General features: G+C 36.5%; 1 protein-coding gene across 4 annotated transcripts in view; it reads right to left on the reverse strand.

The window, feature by feature from the left end:
- Positions 1-20,518, reverse strand: part of LOC140148455 (uncharacterized) — a 63,137-nt gene that overhangs the window by 10,637 nt on the left and 31,982 nt on the right. Inside the window, exons 1-26 of one of the 4 annotated variants that reach the window (XM_072170406.1) lie at positions 20,009-20,247; positions 19,607-19,849; positions 17,958-18,200; positions 17,267-17,509; positions 16,726-16,968; positions 15,368-15,610; positions 14,788-15,030; positions 14,209-14,457; positions 13,548-13,684; positions 13,001-13,140; positions 12,204-12,346; positions 11,571-11,813; positions 9,753-9,995; positions 9,142-9,384; positions 8,057-8,296; positions 7,395-7,667; positions 6,547-6,684; positions 6,057-6,311; positions 5,405-5,493; positions 4,455-4,692; positions 3,952-4,065; positions 3,664-3,785; positions 3,124-3,270; positions 2,047-2,422; positions 998-1,221; positions 42-200 (exon numbers count right to left, since the gene is read on the reverse strand). In XM_072170406.1, coding sequence (XP_072026507.1) covers positions 42-200; positions 998-1,221; positions 2,047-2,422; positions 3,124-3,270; positions 3,664-3,785; positions 3,952-4,065; positions 4,455-4,692; positions 5,405-5,493; positions 6,057-6,311; positions 6,547-6,684; positions 7,395-7,667; positions 8,057-8,296; positions 9,142-9,384; positions 9,753-9,995; positions 11,571-11,813; positions 12,204-12,346; positions 13,001-13,140; positions 13,548-13,684; positions 14,209-14,457; positions 14,788-15,030; positions 15,368-15,610; positions 16,726-16,968; positions 17,267-17,509; positions 17,958-18,200; positions 19,607-19,849; positions 20,009-20,213 — 5,436 coding nt within the window. In that variant the 5' untranslated portion in view covers positions 20,214-20,247. Of the gene's footprint in view, positions 1-41; positions 201-997; positions 1,222-2,046; positions 2,423-3,123; positions 3,271-3,663; positions 3,786-3,951; positions 4,066-4,454; positions 4,693-5,404; positions 5,494-6,056; positions 6,312-6,546; positions 6,685-7,394; positions 7,668-8,056; positions 8,297-9,141; positions 9,385-9,752; positions 9,996-11,570; positions 11,814-12,203; positions 12,347-13,000; positions 13,141-13,547; positions 13,685-14,208; positions 14,458-14,787; positions 15,031-15,367; positions 15,611-15,886; positions 16,125-16,725; positions 16,969-17,266; positions 17,510-17,957; positions 18,201-19,606; positions 19,850-20,008; positions 20,248-20,518 lie in introns of those variants that run through there. The other 3 variants (XM_072170408.1, XM_072170409.1, XM_072170407.1) reach the window with 3 other exon arrangements.

Genomic DNA, 20,518 nt, shown 5'->3' on the forward strand with positions numbered 1-20,518 from the left:
TTATTGCTTTAATAATCAGAAATAAGTGTATCTTTGCTTACCATCAAGACAGCAAAGTTGGTTAAATGATTGCATTCGCATATCACAGTGCCGGAAGTGAAGTTTGCCAAATTACACCCGTCTGTTGACCAATCTCCTTTACCATTATTAGCATCAAAATCCCAGAATACGCATGTATGATTGGTTGATTTACTGGCGTCCTACACATCAAAATGGTACAAAGGTGTTAATCGTTTAGATAACACTGTAAAAATTGTGTAAAGTTACAATTAGTACTTTAATGAAATTTCTAGCTACTAGCTACTTGTATAGCTTATTCTTCTAAAAAATCTATAATAGTAGTATCATTTCTTGTGACGACCACATTACCAACACCAACATCGTGCACCACTAATACCAACAACACCTGGTATTGATTTTGTGGTTAGATTTGGTATTGGTATGGTTAGAACTCTTGATATTGGTGCCGTTAGATAACTTGGTATTGACGCAGAGGATGATTTAAGCACTTCCCAGCAAGTCTTGCGGTTAGCACAGCTGTGTGAGTGAACATGACACCACTGCCCGCCCACTGCATACACACGTGCATGGTTAAATTTGAATTTGGACAGATATATTTACAATAAAAACACCTTCAAAAAGTTGGTCGATTTCATATTTTATGTTATCTACAGAAGGTGTGAATTATCCTTCATGCATACATCACTTTAGATCTGAAATCGACCAATTAATAATGACAGTGACACACGGGCAATTCTAAAACAACATCTTTTGCACAGTGTTCAATGGGATTTGAAAAGTAAAGTGGCAGTTGAAACTCGAGTGATAACACTTTTACAGTGCATGATGGTGCTTCCTTAAATCGTCCTCTGGTATTGACGTTAGTATCGGGGGTGGTGTAAGTGATATTTTTCATGTCGGTGTTTGTTGATAAATCGATGGTGTTGTTGTTCTTGTTGGCGTTGTCGATGGAGGTAAAAGCAAATCATATACATACATTCAAAGGTTTCATATATGTCCGGACAGGGTCCTTCAGATTCTCAATCTTATGATCTTCAATTGCACAAGACATGATGCGTGTATTGACACGACGAAATATAGTCCCATCACTGTTTTCATTAAAAGCATTGACGGCAGCGGAAATAAATAGTGAACTGTCGTCAAACATGGTGAAACTAACACGAACGCTATCGTAGTCCACGTCGTTGTTAGTTGATCCAACTGGTGTGAACATGAGAAAGAAGAGGAAAAGGTTGCGTCACAGTTAGTGCCAAAAGAATGGAAGGAAACGGAGGTCTTAACGAATAAAAATTCTAATTACAATGATTACCGAAAACGTAAAGTGAAAACCAATATAGAATATTTTAACCTAACTTGATCCTTATCCCTGACCATAATATATTATATGTCTTAGTATTTCCCAGTTGTGGCGTCAGTCTCATTTCCTAAAGGCTAAAGCTACCTATTGTCTGAACATACTCCTTGCCACTAACCCTTTGTTTGAGCGAAAAGCCTCTATTCTAAGAAAAGTACTATGCTGTGCTCGAGTAATATAGTTATTGTACAACTACATTAAAGACCCATTCAGTGATCCCAGCGCAAGTGTACAAAAAATAAAATTGTTTATAAATTACTTAAAAGTGAAGAATAAGTCATTCAAATTGTCATTGGTATTTTTGAAATGACAAATTTGGCAAAAAAACGAAGAAAGCAGCAGTACTGACGAAGTTGAAGCCCCATTCAAATACATGTAGCTAATTTAGATACTGTCAGTATCTAAATTACAGATTCATGTAAAATGTCTTATTTTGTCTTAAATACACGGCTTTCGGCTGAACCACTCGTAGGCTATGTTAGCACATCTATGACAATGACAAAGGTACCAAAATCGGAATTTTGATGATTTTTGTGATCGTAGCAAGTCACTGAATGGGCCTTTAAATTAATATCGAAAAGGGATCAAGATATGCAATTTTACCGTATATGACATTGATACGATGTAACATGACATAAGCAAAATGGAGTAGAGAATAATGTTTTTCCTACCTGACGTAAGAATGTCTTCAGGCAGTACAATCAACGTATCAGCATTAGTTTCATAATCATTCCTTGCGAGTAGTTCATCGCTTCCCCACAAAACAAACATTGAATTGTCGGTCACACTAGACTGAGCGTTGTTGTCTACGGCACCAAAGCCTAATCCTCGTTGCAGAACATCTGTTGAGAAATCGAGAACTTCGACCACGACGCTGGTACCAACATCCCTGAAGGACATATTTGCGGGAAGTTCCACGCGTTGAAGTTGCATTTCTAAAGCTTGAATAGTCCTACTGGCGGCACCATTAAGGTCTTGTGCCTCTTGAATATATTCCTGGTTAACGTCGTGAAGATGATCGATGACATCTACAAAGGTTTGAGTGATCTGAAATAACGATATCCAATTAAACATTTTCAGATGGTATTATAATTAAAGACAGAGATAAAAAGAATTTATCGCGTCTGGCGTCATCTGTATATCAAATTCGAGCACGGTTTGTTTACAAGTGTCGTGATGATGACTTGCTGAACGCGGCGGTATAACCGGGCGCTTTATTGTTAATTTTGCACCTTCAAACATGCAAACCATGCATGGCTTTAACACGCAGTTCTATGGGTGGACATATGGGAGGACAATTTTTAAATTATGATAATATGTCGAACTTTGCTCTGTTGATCTACAAAGACAATTTGGCCGATTCCATTTAGGTGCAAGTTGGGACATGTGTAAACATTACAAATATGCAAAAAAAAATCAGGTTTGAAAAAAAATAACCAATTTCATATTATATGATCGTACATTATGGCTTTAACCTGTGTAAACCAATCAAGGATCGTAATTGACAGTGACATCAGACGCGATAAATTCTTTTTATCTCTGTCTTTAATTATACCGTATATTAAATTCAAATTGTTTCAGAATCTCCTATTTTCCATACTCTGTAACGTTATGAAAAGAACACCTCAAGGTTACAATAATCCAGTGTGAAGGAAACAAACACATATGAATATCACGGAGGGTGTTTAGATTAAACGGAGAGGGATTATATTAAAATAATAGATGAAAGTATATGTAAAGTGCAATACCTCCACGTCTGTGGTATTCAAGGCCGCCACTTCTTGCAGGATATTGGCTGTGCTCTGTATACCATCCGTTTTAATTTCAGTAACGTTCTGTGTCAGGTATTCAACTTGCATTGTAACTTCCTTTACATTCTCAGTCGTTACTTCAACCTGTATTATACAATGCAAATATCAGAAAAAAGCTGACCAATTTGAAAACTATTTATGTGTAACCAATGGCTAATTTGAAAGCTCTTATGCCAATGATAGTAACACTATAGCTATTATTTTCTATTTTCTACTGTAATGTAATGCATAAGAAAGTTTGGTATGTTTCATTTTATACTTGGTCACTGTGTCTAGATTTCAAAGATGGGACAGTTGCATTTTAAATAAGGCTCTTTTTACTCCCGAGTGCGTCCGTAGCATAACCCATCGTTGATTTTCCTAGAAACAGAAGATGTCTGAAATGTTGTGGCGATTTGCGGGCTTGACACACACCCCCCACACCCGCCCCACACCCCCCCCCCTCAACAACAAACAAACGGAACCATACATACATACCTCATCTAGTTTACTCAGAATCTCGTCATTTGTTCTATTTCCACCACAGTTGAGCTCGGGCTGAAATGTTGCTACGGAAAACAAAACCGCTTCACATGTTGCCGTGGCAATAGGCTCACCCTCTGTAAACGGATAAAATAGACATAAATTCTCATAGTTTCAAAATCAAAATCAAATTCAGAAAATGAAACGCGCATAGCTTTACCCTCCCCACACTCCCAGCACCCCGCCAGCACCCTCACCCCAACATATACCCGGACACACAGGTGGAAAGTAATACAATGTTACCTTTATTGGTGTACCATGGACATACACCTGTTGAGTTAACTGTCTCTCCTGTTGAAGCTGTCTCGAATGTAACTTCTCCGTAAATCGTTCGCCAGTCAAATGAAAAACATACATCTGGAAAAACATCAGAAGAATTTAATCAGAAAGAGCAAAGAAAAGCTATGAAAAAATATATCATTCACAATGTCCAATAAATGATTGTTAACGGTACTAAAGGATTCATTACTTCAATTACAACGTGTTGTACTTTCTTTCAACACGTTGTAATTGAAGTAATTTAACGGTACTAACGGATTCCTTACTTCAATTACAATGTGTTGTACTTTCAAGTGCGCTAATACGTTAACATTTAATTGGCGTGCTGGTAGCTGAAGGACATTTTCTCAAAGTGGTTCATAAGTGTTCCCTTTTCTTTCACAACTCCGTGACTCCGCATTATTGCTATGCACCATCAGAGAAATCGCTGTGACTTAAAACTTAAATCTTTCAGCTCAAAAACTTACCCGTGCTTTTCACAATGATCGATTCAGACAAAAACCCTTGTGAATTTTTTGCCATATTGACCATTGCATTTGTCAATGTATCACGAGTCCCTTCAAAACTCGTGAAAGAAATAATACTGCTATTGTAAAAGTTCATATTAATTTCCGCGATGACACTACCAGGCCTTGTACTGACCACTGTTGCCACAGGGGTATTTGATCCGGCAAAGGCTTCCGAATTTTGCAGACCGTCATTTACCTGTAGGTGGCAATACGATGAACAAGTGTTATTTTCGTCATTCTGATATTTGGCATCAAAATTGGGTTTCTTGATCAAAGTGGTACGCATAATGCTTTTAGAAGGACTTTGAAATGAAACATTACGCAAAATTTTTAATAAAATAAAATACTTAATGCTTATACAATCTTTTCTACAATTTCCCCATACAAAATGAACAATACATTCGTCGCAGTTCGTGTGTTGCTGCTTTCTTTCTCTCATTTACATTTTTCTGCGGTAGCGAGTTTAGATGTGCAATGCCATGCCCATTACAAACAACTACTTGTTTTTTAGACTATGCCATAATCGATATTTGGAAAATATAAAATACGTTATCAATCATGATGAACTCATTCAGTTGAACTCGAAATTATACAGCTTCTATCACTAGTAAAGTAGACAATAAATGGCTTAGCAACAGTATAAAAGTAAAATATACATATATCTTGGTGTAATTATAAAGAGGGCTCACTTACTGATTCTGATTTTGGGATATACCAGTGCTAACAAACAGTGGGAGTGACAGAAAACATCAGATGTGAAAATCTATCAATTGTACACAATTGTATGTATTAGCCAGAGTATGGGCAAGTTACTGCTACCCAACCCACCACTACTAGTGTTGTTGTTCTTCATATTTCTGTACTTTCATGGTCAATATGTATGTTTCAGCCGCACTTCTATTACTTACAAATGTTTCGATAGATGCTTCAATTTCAGTCATATTTGCCTCAACATAGGGAGTGTCGAATGTTGCTTCAATTGGAAACGTGTCGAGATCTGCAAAAAAAATATATAATGTACTGTATATTTCAATCTTTCACAATTACTTTCCGGTCCGTTCTATACATTGACCATGTTGACATGCTATTATGAACTATATATCATATATTGCTTGTGGCTCGCTTAAAAGTAGCTGTATGATAGTAAAGAGATTCATTTGGTAGGATTGTTGAGATCATAAACTAATACTTTTGTTAGCCGAATCAAAGGAAATACTACTCACGAATCTGAGCTTTCGCCATCTTGGGGCAAGAACTCACTCAACCGTGACGAGGGTGCACACTTTCTAGATCATGTATATGACCCACTGCTAAAATCAACATCACTTCCGGGTAACGAGGATGCGCCGTTAGCAACCAAGTCTCGCGGGAAAAGCAGTGGACCAGTTCATCTGCGATCAAGCCATCAGCCAAGATGGAGAAAGCTCAGATTCGTGAGTAGTATATCCTTTGATTCGGCTAACAAAAGTATTAGTTTATAGCTGTATGATATATCTGAAGTGCTGATGTTTAAAAAAAAACATTACGACAGCTGAGGTTAGATCATGCCTAGATACTTACCTTTCAAAGTAAGGGTCACTTGGTTTGTGTTCACAATAGATCCATCACTTCCAAAAGCAGTGGCGTAATAGTATCCTTGGTCGACTGCAGTAGCTCGATATACTCTAAGAGTCGTCTGATCGGATCCCGCGACTATTTCTACGTTGTCTTTGAACCATAGAATTTGTCGGATGTTTTCAAATGCAACTGTAAATGTTGCTGTACTGAAAGATTCGATATCCTGTGATGTTGGTTGGGTAACAACAGATGGTGGACCTATCAAACGTGTGAAAATAAATACAAAGGAAACGTCAGTTCTAAGGTAATCTTCTTTTTACGGGAATTGCAAAAAACACCATGCCATTGTACAAATTTACAATTAAATAAAGTCATGTCTAACCAGTAGTACAATTACACACCTAAACACCCCCTCATACACGCCCTCAACCCCATCCTTCACCACCCCACACACACCAAGCACCGTTTATAAATAAATTGATATTACGCTTACCGATAGGTTGCATCATTAGATTGCAATTACTTCCCGTCCAACGTGTCGCACATTCGCATACATAGCCAACTGCAGTAGCATTATCAGTTGTACAAATTCCACCATTGAGACAAGGCTGTGCATTACAAGGATCCACGACTGAAAAATAAAATGTCAAATCATTCAATCATTAACATGAACGTATTTCAATTTTACTTGAGCTGTGTTTAAGTATTAGACAGATAAAATCTAAAATAAACATGATATAATCGTGACAAAGATGGCATTCTAGCATTTATAGCGAACCAAAACGAGGAGAGGAAGTTTGATTCTAGGTAATATAATGTAGGAATTCATTCATTACATCCACATTGTTCATTAACTGAAACATTGGGAGAAAATATTGTTTTAGTACACTGACAGCCATTTCAACTACTAAAAATGCTACCAACAAGAATGTTAGTAATATTGTAGATGTGTTATTCCAGTCAAAGGCGATGTTTGTCTATAATTCAACACATTGTCTGTTCTCTTTGAAATCCATCCGATTTGTATTGTGTTTTCAGAATAGCCTTCCTGAGAATGCAAATATACGTACAAATGGTAAACTACTTGAACAGCTAGGTTATGCACAAAGGTACACAGTAGCCGTGATTTTAATGTGTCCCAATTTGTCATTTATTGTCCCATTTGTAGTAATTTTAAGGCCACATCACTCTTGTCCCCATTATACCCATGAAAAAATTTCGGGGGGTGGGGCAATTACGAAAACATAAGAATGAAGCATATATACAATCCATAAATGGCATAATCACTAAAGAGATATATATCAATCATAATATTATAGTAAATTTCAACAAGTAACTCACATGTACAAGTAATTCCGTCTCCTACATAATTGTCTTCCTCTCTACATATACACATATATCCACCATCAGTATTGACACAGACAGCGTTGTCATTGCATTGATTCAGAGACGCATTTACACATTCATTGGCGTCTAGGCAAAGCGTTCCAAATATAGGGGAGGTTTGAAGCTGGTATCCATCCGGACACACACATGTGTATGAGCCAATGAAATCGTTACAGATAGTTCCAGGTATGCAATCATTAGTAGCGTTAGAAGCACACTCATCAAAGTCTATTGTAGAAAAACAAGAATGTTAATGAGCCTCTTTGAGTGACGTAAAACTAATTTGATACACCTTACGTCAGATAAGCTTTAAACCTCTAACAATATTTTATTAATATCATCCTGATTACAGCATACTGACGAATTGTAGATAATTACACACGGTCCGCGTCCGTTTACCGCTTTGTATTATATTGAATGACTATAGAGGGCGTAAAGCCGTTTTTACCTCATATGTCTTTATACCCTGCGGTATTTACATAAGAACAGTTTATAACCTGGGATCCGTCCGTGTGTGGTGTTCATAACGATCTTTATTAAGACGAGTGGGATGGCAAAACCAATATTGTTTCCAGTTTTAACCATTTACCTATAATAAAACTGCAGTACTTGCTTACCTTGAACAGTAACAGTGAATAATGTTGTAGCAATGTTTCCATATGGGTCAACAGCAGTATAAGTAACTTCGGTCTCACCAATTGAGAAAGTGTCACCAGGGTCATAATTTGATGTCAGTGACCAAATTCCCGAGTTGTCATTCACAACTGGGTCATCCCATGTCACACTGGCCGTTATTTCATTTGCACCTGCTGTAGCAATTACGTCTGATACGATGGCGAAAACAGGATCTACATTATCTGTAGCATGGGGTAAATATAAAACAGAACTGCAATTGTAAATATTGTTCATTTTGAACAATTCCTATAACACACGAAGTTTTTGAACTCACGTTTTAGTGACGTTTCACCACTACACTAGTGGCTTCTTTAGACTGGCAACTCATCACATATGTCTGTTCCCTTTAATGGGTAACAGGATACACCGTAGAGGGCGTGATAAGTTGGTCACGTCCCTGGCCGTCCCTTTGGCACCAGAGCACCAAAAAGAGATTGCGATATTTGAGTCCACACCATTTACTTGTGCAAATCGCAAATCCTGTATCACAGATATTCACAAATCGGCCATCACTGATCATGTTGCCTCTACAAATCACTCAATCAATTGGGATGAATCCAAAGTCATTGATCGTGAAGCTGATAAGACCACCAGGTGGCTCAAAGAAGCCATTTGGAATTGGATCCGCAGAAAAGGACATGAAACTCTAAACAAGGACGAGGGGGCCTACGCACTCAACAACATCTTTGACCAACTCATCACGCCCTCTACGGTGTCTCCTGTTACCCATAAAAGGAAACAGTCAGATGTGATGAGTTACATAAGAATTATAAGAATTGTTCAAAATGAACAATATTTACAGTTGAAATCAACATTCCTAATGAACTTGTTCAAAGAACTGCAATTTAGTAATAAGATTACACAATATACTTCTCTAGACAAATATATTTTTTGCTTAGCAAGTAAAGTCTTCTGTTTATTTTGTTAAATAAAAATGGCAGTACAATAACATCAGTGTGTGATAAATAACACCTTAAGATTAAGACTATAAAGATCACATCACCTCAGTAATAAACACAACGCATACCTGTAACAGTTACAAGAATTGTAGATGAAGCACTATTCCCTGCGGCATCAATAGCCAAGTATACGACGTATGTTTCACCAATAGGAAATTCATCTCCTGGACTATGGGTAGATGTCAATGTATAGGAACCAGAGTTATCTTCAACTGTTGGCAAAGTCCATGTGATTGATGTGGTTGCTTTGGTTGGGTCAGCATCAGATTCAATTAAGTTGGTCGAAAGCACCAGAACTGGGGTTTCATTATCTGTTCAAAACATGAAAAATAGCTTACGACTGTTAAAATAAACCTTCTCTTTTAGATCTCGTTAGTACCGTGAAATTAACATTTGATACGAATAAAATGAGGTAATTATACCCTCGAGTAATCTTCTATAACTAACTGTAATAGACATATCATGTTATATGTCAAGGGTATTCCAGAATCTATAAAGGTAACTGCGGACGGATTGGGACCAATATAGTAAATAACCTAACGCTTGAAACTCTGCAAAACCTGATTGGAGCCTAATGTACTGGTAACATTCCATCCCACTCTAGCTACACACGCAACACACACTGATCAACAATGATCGGGCGAATTACCATTATTTGTAAAACCAAACTTAAGTTTACCTATGACGGTGACAGTGAATGCGTAAGTCGCCATATTACTAGACGGGTCCGTCACCGAGATGATCACCACTGTGTCTCCAATCACAAAATCATCGCCTGGTACAAAATTCGATGTCATATCAAAAACTCCCGAGTTATCTGTAACATTAGGTTCTATCCATATAATTGATGCAGTAGGTTGTCCAGGATCAGTGTATGATGTGATATTGCTTGGTGCGTTGGTAATAATGGGGTTTTCCACATCTAGGAAATAAAATCGAGAATCACGTAAAATAATTAACTAGGATGAATCTTTTAGTAATCGGACATAACTACCCCTCTACAGGGTGTCCCAGAATGATTTGTACCGTGTTTGCAAAAATAACTAAAAATAGAAGACGGGCAGTGTATCTATTTTTGATACATGCATTATAATGCTGGACATGTCTCCTACTTATTCTGTGAATTTCAGCACGCTACCTTTATTTGTTTTGGCGTGGCATGCAATAATGTAAAATCAATGAAAAACTGCTTTTCATTTTCAGCGCAAACGACTCGCATACCCTTGAAAATGGCACGATACGATTAAATAAAGAACGTGGGATGTTTGGCACAGCATTTCGACGACAACTACTGTTGGGGTTGGGCCTTAAAGCTTGCCAGACAGCTGCAATCTTCGCTCTAGTTCTTGCAGTCTTACGAGCACCTGAAGCTTCACTCTGCCGATTCCTGACAGTTCTGTGCTCGTCAAACTTCTTTACGTTATACACTATCGCTCCTTTGATTGGAACGCGTGCTCGCGGAAATCGTCTAATGAATCTTCTTTGCGTCTCAACATAGCTGCCGGTTTGCCAGTAAGTTTTTGAAAGGAATCTACGCTGCTGCACAATAAATTGAGGAGCCATCTTTTCTGTACCACAACCAGTTCGACCTCTGCAAGCATTTCAAATTACATGGACCTCACACCATAATAACTAAAACTACCGCCAAAGAGAGAATGGGATTAGGCCGCAAATCTTTAATTCCATGTAATGATTGCTTCGTAACGTCATAAATAATAGATAGATATCGGCTATTTAGTGGAAATATGAACAGGGCACAACTAAAATACCTGCATAACTTTTTCCAAATAACTTTGTGCTGAACGGTTAGTAATGTTACAGATTTTCAAAATAGGTTGCGTTGTCAAAACATAGAATTCACCATTTTAAAAAAAACTACAATAACTTCTACGAGAACCGTCCAATTCTTAAAATCTAAAAAATCTGAGAAAGCTAAATATATGTAAAACTTAAAATGTAAAACAATATGAACATTTAACATGCCCTTCATACCTAAAAAATTCCATCTTTCCCGGTACAGATCATTCTGGGACACCCTGTATTTCTGTCTCAGAACGAGCTGGAAACAAGCATCATCAGACACGAACGTTACCAAGTTACTGCCTATTGTACACCACTTTTCATAATTCTGGCTGATTGCTTGTGTGTGTGTTATGTCGTTACAATTTTGTATACACTTCTTTGGTCTACATATTAAGAGAAGGACGCGTTTAACTGCCGAGATGAGTCTGTAGCTATAGCTATGTATGACTGAAATCCACACCAATTGGGAATGCATCTTTAGGACTTTGCTATTGAGAACATTCACATACATTTATTAAAATAAATATATAATTTAAACCCCTGAATTCAATTCAATATTGATCTCATTGTTTAACAGCATGATCATTCAACTATTCTCTCGTGATGTTCTAGGTGTATGAACAATGTCACGAGGAGTTTGTTTTTAATTATTTATCATAATTGTCACATTGTAAGACATGTAATACGATTTTACCTTGAACAGTCACAGAAAAGGAAACCGTAAACTGATATCCAGATGAATCTGTAGCCGTGTATATGACTGAAGTCACACCGATTGGGAATGAATCTTCAGGATTATGAGTTGCAGTCACAGTAAAGAACTCTGTATGGTTGGCAACTGTTGGTGGTGTCCATGTAACTATGGCTGTAGCTTGAGTTTTAGATGAGTTTACGAGCACGTCTGCCGGTGTGTTAGAAAATACTGCACTTGCTACACCTACAAGAAGAAAAAGAAAATAAGAAGAAGGAGAAGAAACAGAATAATAATAATAATAATAATAATAATAATAATAATAATAATAATAATAATAATAATAATAATAATAATAATAATAATAATAATAATAATAATAATAATAATAATAATAATAATAATAATAATAATAATAGTAATAATAATAATAATAATAGGAAGAAGACGCGACAATTGTCAAATGAATTTGATATTTTCAAAATGACCACAGAAAAACAACACCTTTTTATAAATATCGGTTCTGTGTCAGCTCCATTTACTTGCTTATTTTGCTTTAATAAATCAGTCACGTTTCGATGCATGTTTTCTTCTGAGCTATACATAAAGTTAAGATTACAATAACTGTACTTTTACCTGACATTTCACAAATATATCCACGGACAACTGTGCATCTTACGTCATTCCATCCTCCTAGGAAATAACCAGGTCTAGTAGCGGCGGTGATTACCATACAGTCTTCATTGCCTGCGTTATTAGGTTCACCGGGCTGAAAATTACTGAAAAAGAAAAACAGATTTACAACTTACTGAATGGTTTAAGCATACACACAAAGTTGTACTTAATTATCAGTTTATAAATATTGTGAATGAAGTTTAGCAATAATGATTTCCATATAGTCTTCAATGCCCGCGTTATTGGGCTCATTGGGCTGAAAATTACTGAAAGAGGATAACAGATTAGCAACTCAACAAAAGAGTGTCTGTGGTTGTGTTTATGGATATGTCGATGTGTGGGGTGTTACTGGTCATTTAATTGAGTGGCCCAGTATAAAAACGGCCCATGGCACATTTTTGAAAAATAGAGGGCGCTGTTGAAAAATGTCAAAGGTCACCAAAGGTCATCCATACAAACATAACACATCGTGAATGGAACTCGGGAATGTTGTCAATTTAATCTTTTAAGCATCAAATTTCTTATGTATTTTATTGAACATTCGTACATTTACAGTGCCGATTTCTCCCAATGACGAAAAATGTGCCATGGGCCGTTTTTATACTGGGCCACTCAATTGTGGTGGGGTGTTTGGTATGCACATTTGTCATTTTTATTGTGGTGTACTGTTTTGCATGCAATACAATGATTGAGTCTGTGCTTGATCTAAGTCCGGAATCTGTACACCTTTTTAAAACTGATATACCATGTATACTTACGTGTAAAGATAGTCCACCCCGTTTTCCCTTGCAATAGTTCCATCAAGCCACACAAATGTATCTTCAGTAGTAATATCAGTCAAACCAATCCAGTAACTAGTAAGTGCTGGATCTGACAGAATCAGTGGCGACAAAGCATCCTACGAGACAAAATATAATATATATTATAGTGATTACTGCTTCAACAAACATCTCCGCATCTGCATATTTTAGCAACACTTCTGACACTTAGATCAAAGACATATATTTATACAGCTGAGTGTTGCGTACCATCTTGATGAAAACAAGTTGTACTACTAGTATTATTTCTTTTCCTTTTACCTTGTAGATGTTATTTTTAATCGCATCTTAAACATGCACCTTCTTTTATTATGATGTAAATAAAATTAAATGGTAATTTTAAGACAGAACTAAATTTGTTTTTCTGTGGCTATGAGACAAATCACTTCTCAGTATTTTACAAAACAATTTCAAGATTAATTAAACAATAAACATACTAAGAGATGGAAAAACGTATTAGGTACATATAATAGAAATACTTCCTTACATTTTCATCTTCGTCGTTGATTATAACTACGTTCGATTTAAACATCATACACGCATGTGAAGCATCCTCAAAGTCCACAGTTTCAGTTGACTGTAGATAACAATGTTCGTTGAAATATGTCCATCCACTGGGGCAACCTGAATGCATGAAAGTTGGATCACATTTAATTAAAGCTGGGCTGTATTGACATTTGACATTGTTTAAGATTATATGCCAAAAAAATACTAACTTTCCAATTACTCGTTGTTTAGATTTTGTTTCATTTGCATATACGAACCAGTGGCGTAGCTAGAGGTGGTGGCGCCCAGGGCAAAGATACAAATTGGCGGCGCCCCAAACGGGAATTATTAATTGTTGACCCAAAATTTGTTTGCCAAGAACGCTCACGAATTAAACAAATGCAGGAGGGGAGGCGGTAGAGATTACAGATCAAAAAATTCGAAACGCAATTCAAACAGAGATAGCAATATGTTGTACACCATAAATCAGCGCCCGCGCCACGTCCACACTGTTGATACACTACAATTACGGCTTTTTTTTTATTTATTTTTTTAGCAACATAATTTTAAGAAAGTGAAAATTGAAAAAACAGCTGCCGTCGATATAATCAGTCACTTAAAGATGTTTATTATAATATTATATTTTGAACATTAACACATACCCGTAACATTGACAGTCACAATGAAAGAAAACATTTCGCTATTTCCTGACATATCTGTAGCCGTGTACATGACGATTGTGTCTCCGATTGGAAATTGTTCCCCAGGTTGGTAGTTACTTGTTAGATTCAGTGAGCCCGAGTTATCTGTAACATAGGGCTCCGTCCATGACACAAAAGCGTACGTGAACTTTGCACCTGTATCTGTAGTGATATTTGCCAAGTCAGAAGTGAAAACAGGTTTTTCATGATCTGGATAAAAACAAAATAGAACAGACCACATACTAATAAAAAAAATGAACATGACATAATAATACATTAATATGCAGACAATTGTATTTCTCACTTTTTTTCTCGTTCGCCGCATCTGTTCCACCTTTTACTATTGTCGATCTGCTTATCTATTCGTCACACACACACACACCCCCACACACCCCACACACCCCACATCACCCACACAACACCCCACCCGCACCCCACACACAGACACCCCCCACCCACATACACCACCCACACACCCCACACAATGTATAACAATTCCAATGTCAGCATGGAAAACAAAGAAACAAACTTTTTACGTACCTTTAATTGTGATGTTGAATGATTCCGTTACCATATTTGAGGCAGCATCAATGGCCGTGTAGGTGACTACTGTAACCCCAATTGGGAACAAATCTCCAGATACATGACTTGATGTCAGAGAAACAAACCCAGAATTATCCCTAGCTGTAGGTTCTGTCCAATTAACCCCAGCAGTTGCTAAACCATTGTCGGTGGTCTCAATGAGGCTTGCAGGTACTCCAGACAAAACAGGATGCTCGTTATCTACAAAAGATGGAAGTGTAATTGATTATGAATGTAAAATGTTGTGAAACCAAATCATTAACAAAAGTCATAATCAAGAAAGTCTTTTTCAAGTTATTAAAAGCAACCTAACCCAACACTATTTTCAAAATCTATTTTACGTCATAACATGATTAAGAGAGCCCATATAATTAATGAGGGCGTTGATTGGACATCAACCTACAGGTCACCAGTTTGACATCTATCCTATTTGTAAGGCTAAATTAGTTATGGTTCCTAGTAATATCACAGCATCTTTTTTCAACAAAATGGTAATGGACAAACATGACAAGAAACAATTGAAAACATGATTTCTTACCTTCTACTGTAATGCTGAATGATTCAGTTATCATATTTGAGGATGCATCAATGGCTGTATATATTACTACAACAACACCGATTGGGAACATGTTTCCAGATACATGACTTGATGTTAAAGTAACTTCACCAGAATTATCACTAGCTGTAGGTTCTGTCCAATTTATCACAGCAGCTGCTAAACCACTGTCGGTCTTCTGAGTGATATTTGCAGGTACTCCAAACAAGAAAGGATTCTCATTATCTGTGGATATTGGAAATATGGCATTCTCAATGGATTACTCGACAAGATTCCTCTACAAAGAAGCAAATATTTCTCATTATGTGAATTAAAATCAAGACTAAAGCGGAAGAAATCCATACCTGTCGGACATGAAGAACATAATATAAACTGCATGAAAAATGACATCAGACGGTCCGCTCATCTAATTGTCAAGTCTGTGAGTAGTATATGCGTTTTAATTTGCAAATCGGTATTTACAATATACAACAGTAACAACAGCACAATATTTTTTCGTACCTTTTATTGTGATACTGAACGACTCATTGGCCATATTGGAGGAATCGTCAATGGCCGTGTAGGTGACTACTGTAAAACCAATTGGAAACATATCTCCAGATACATGACTTGATGTCAGACTAACTAAACCAGAATTATCATTAGCTGTAGGTTCTGTCCAATTAACCCCAGCAGTCGCTAAACCATTGTCAGTGTTCTGGGTGATATTTGCAGGTATACCAGACAAGACGGGAGATTCATTATCTGTAATATAGCCGTTAAAATATGAATTATAAAATATTATTAAATAGAGTAGCCTATATGCTTTATCGGCTTAAGGTGTATTTGTTTTTCAGAGCATTCGAGAATATAATTAACTCCTATAACGTATCTATTAGAATCATTTTGACCAGGTTTACCATCAATATAGCCGATAAATTTCTTTTACCAAAGTGTTAAATAGAGGCACAATCCATACAATAATAATAGTACTTTCAATTATGAATCAAAATCCTGCGCTTCAGTTCTTGTGAACATGATACAACAGTTTCATAAATTGATCTGAAGCTGGTGCACGTCTCGACCAAACTGATTATTGGATATATCACAAAAGCCAGAGTACTCAAATCACATCACTTCTCTCAGTTTATCAAAGCGACGAGCTAAGTGACTGATAACGTTCAGAGTGGTATTTACCAGTGTGCACGACTAAACCGGATTCTAGACCTTAACCTGCTATTCTAGAAGTACTTGTGTTTATTTGTTAATCAAGTAACTATCTAGACGAATAAAACCTACTAAACTAACCGAGTAACCATGAACAGTGTTCCATAATTACATAAACACAAGGAGTTTCATACCTTCAACTGTGATGCTGAATGATTCTGTTATCGTGTTTGAGGCAGCATCAATGACCGTGTATACCACTACAGTAACACCAATTGGAAACAAAGCTCCAGATGCATGACTTGATGTAATAGTAATTAAACCAGAATTATCACTGGCAGTAGGTTCTGTCCAATTGACCACAGCAGTTGCTAAACCATTGTCGGTGTTCTGGGTGATATTCGTAGATATACCAGACAAAATAGGATTTTCATCATCTGCGAATGTGTTGAAAAACAATTGATGTAGTAATCTTAATATATATATTTTTTTAATCTTGAATAAAGGGTAATTAAGTATGACTGTAAATGTTGACCAAAATATTAAATTTAAATTTGTCCTCAAAACTGAATAAACTTGAGGAAAATTATGTTGTATTTATGTTGTATTTGCATAGATTGAACAATGAAATAAAATTGATAGATATCACTACGTTAACAGTAACAAAGTGTCTAACCCTACTAATAAAACAATATCGAAAGCAACAGTCATTATCTACAAAACAGTTGATCATACCTTCTATTGTGAGAGTGAACGCTTCTGTGATCACATTTGACGATGCATCAATGGCCGTGTAAGTCACAACAGTAACACCAATTGCAAACATATCTCCTGATACATGACTTGAAGTAACAGTAACTACACCAGAATTATCACTAGCTGTAGGTTCTGTCCAATTAACTACAGCGGTTGCTAAACCACTGTCAGTGTAACGAGTGATATTTGCAGGCACACCAGACAAGACAGGACTCTCATTATCTGAAAATTTGTTTGTGAGTGTAACATAAGTGAGAGACAGCTGATAAAACAGTTCTCTAAATTAATGAAATAACAAACTAGTATAAATTTGAACATGAAGTTTGTGATAACATATTTCTTTAAATATGATCGTCCTAGATTACGTTAAGACATATGTAAGAATGAACTGACATCAGCATCAAACGTTGGGCGTTAAAACTGATAGAAGACATGTAAGAACTTCATAATATTCGGATACGCTCTATTTTGAATAAAAAAGCAAATAATTAGGCATTATTTATCTATGCATAAGATTGAATGGCTAAATGTGCTGAGTATTGCTAGTCATAATAGAGTCAAGTGGGTTGGAAACAAGACGTTAACAATCTTTGATGCCAAATGGAATTGCGACTTTTTGAAGATGTTCAAGGACATAAACCAGTTACAAACCACACTAAGATATCCGTACCTTCTACTGTAATAGTGAATGATTCCGTTATCTCATTTGAGGCAGCATCAATCGCCGTGTAGGTAACTACTGTAACACCAACTTGAAACATATCTCCAGATACATGACTTGATGTCAGACTAACTAAACCAGAATTATCACTAACTGTAGGTTCTATCCAATTCACGACAGCAGTCGCTAAACCATTGGTGGTGTTCTGCGTGATATTTGAGGGTATGCCAGTCAAGACTGGGTTTTCAATATCTGTGAAAATTACAAATGTTTGAAGCAGATTTACATGATTTAAGAAACAAATCTCAACTGAGGTGTGCTAAATGGAAACAATTGATTTTATGTGGTGGTGCACAATATGTGAAAATAAAATAAGAACATTTGATATGAAACAAATCCTGCGCTTCAGTTTTTTGTGAAAATGATGCAACAGGTCCATAAGTTGATCTATTATGTTACAGAATTAATCCAATGTTATCTGAGGCTGGTTCATCAACATGACTAAACTATACATGAAAAATGTCATAACGTCAGTCTGTCAAAAATAGGTATGTCTGGTTGGCCAGATTTAAATCAAATCTAAATAACGTCATATTAACTAAACCAGTACAGGCCAGTACAGACAGGTTCAGTTGATCAAATGGGCTGCTAAATTATTGATAACATTCATAGTGCTATTGGCAGTGTGTTCGACTAGACCGGATGTAGACCTTAACCTGATATTCTAGAAGTATCTTGGTTAATTTGTTAACTATTAATCTGAATAAAGCCTACCAAACTACCAACTACCAAACTAAATAATTGCCCACCGCAATTGCTAAACCATTAACAAAATAGGATTTCAACAACTCTTCCTATACCTTTGTACAGCAGCCAACCGTTGTTAATCCGTGATGAATCCACACTTTTACTGTAGCGTATACGCGAACGCGAGCGAGACTACGCGTTACGCGAGAGCGCGTAAAATTCGTCACGCCTGGAACCTATGTGCGTATGCAAACTTTGCCAGTTGAATTCAGTATTTTTCAGAGAGCGGCTAAACATGCAGTTTTATTCTGTGGTTTTATTGCTGATATCAACAGAGAAATCATCGACGTTTTGTAAGGCCGAGTGGCAATGATTAATTGACATTCCTCATGAAATAATCATGTGAATTATACGATCTGTAGGGATTCAATCATGTTTCACCGTTGTTCATCACCGTTTAACAACTCGCGTCCGGCGCGTCTGCGTGGTTTACTTCGCTCGGGCAGCTAAAGCTGCCCTCGCGAAATAAACCACGCAGACGACGCGGCCGCATCGTTGTTAAACGGTGATGAACAACGGTGAAACATGATTGAATCCCTAATTCAACATCTGCGAATGAGTTGAAACACAATCTTCAAATCTATAATTTGAAACAGCTAAACGGCTTTAACATTTTTAATCTTGAATAAAAAGTAATAAAGTATTATTTTTGGTAAACATTATAAAAAATACTTGTCCACAATACTGAATCAACATGAGAGAAATTATGTTTCATTTGTTGATACCATACAAAAATATAAATTTATCCACTTAAATGAAATAAAAATGATAGATATCACTAATCAACATCAACAAAAATAAACACAATATCAAAAGCAACAGCCATATATACACAAAATAGTTGATCGTACCTTCTATTGTGAGAGTGAACATTTCCGTTATCGTATTTAAAGATGCGTCAATGGCCGTGTAAGTCACTACAGTAACACCAATTGCAAACATATCTCCAGATGCATGACTTGATGTAAGACTAACTAAACCAGAATTATCACTAGCTATCGGTTCTGTCCAATTGACTACAGCGGTTGCTAAACCACTATCAGTGGAACGAGTGATATTTGCAGGTACACCAGACAAGACAGGACTTTCATTATCTGCAAATTTATGAGTATAACATAAATGAAATAGAACTGATAAACGAATAACAAACAAAATATTCTGGTATGAATTTTATAACTGTTATTATAATTATGTAAGGTTTTTCTTCAAAACATGAAGTTTGCATTAACATATTTTTTCAAATATGATCGTACCTTCTACTGTAATATTAAAGGATTCCATTTTTAGATTTGAGGCAGCATCAGTGGCCGTATAAGTCACTACAAAAACGCCAATTGAGAATATGTCTCCAGACACATGGTTCGATGTCAGAGAAACTAAACCAGAATTGTCACTAGCTGTAGGCTCTGTCCAATTGACCATAGATGTTGCTAAACCCTTGTCCGTGTTCTGAATCATTTTAGAGGGTATTCCTGAAACTTCTGGAATTTCATTATCTGTGAATATGAAAAACAATTGTTGGCAAAGAGTACCTCTAATAAAAATGGCGAAAAACAAACCATACAAAACGAATAACAAACGTTTCATTACTCAAAAAATCTTTCTTGAACTTTTCTTTCTTGACAGAAAGATGAAAAGATGAGAGAAATCCAGCTTCTAAAGTAAAATGATTATTTATAGAAATAGAACACAGCAGTCACGAAATCGTTATTCAGAGTGATATTCATTATTTGTGAATATGAACGTTTAAATATCAGAACGCA

This window comes from Amphiura filiformis, chromosome 3 (assembly GCF_039555335.1).
Source record: "Amphiura filiformis chromosome 3, Afil_fr2py, whole genome shotgun sequence".
Lineage (NCBI taxonomy): Eukaryota > Metazoa > Echinodermata > Ophiuroidea > Amphilepidida > Amphiuridae > Amphiura > Amphiura filiformis.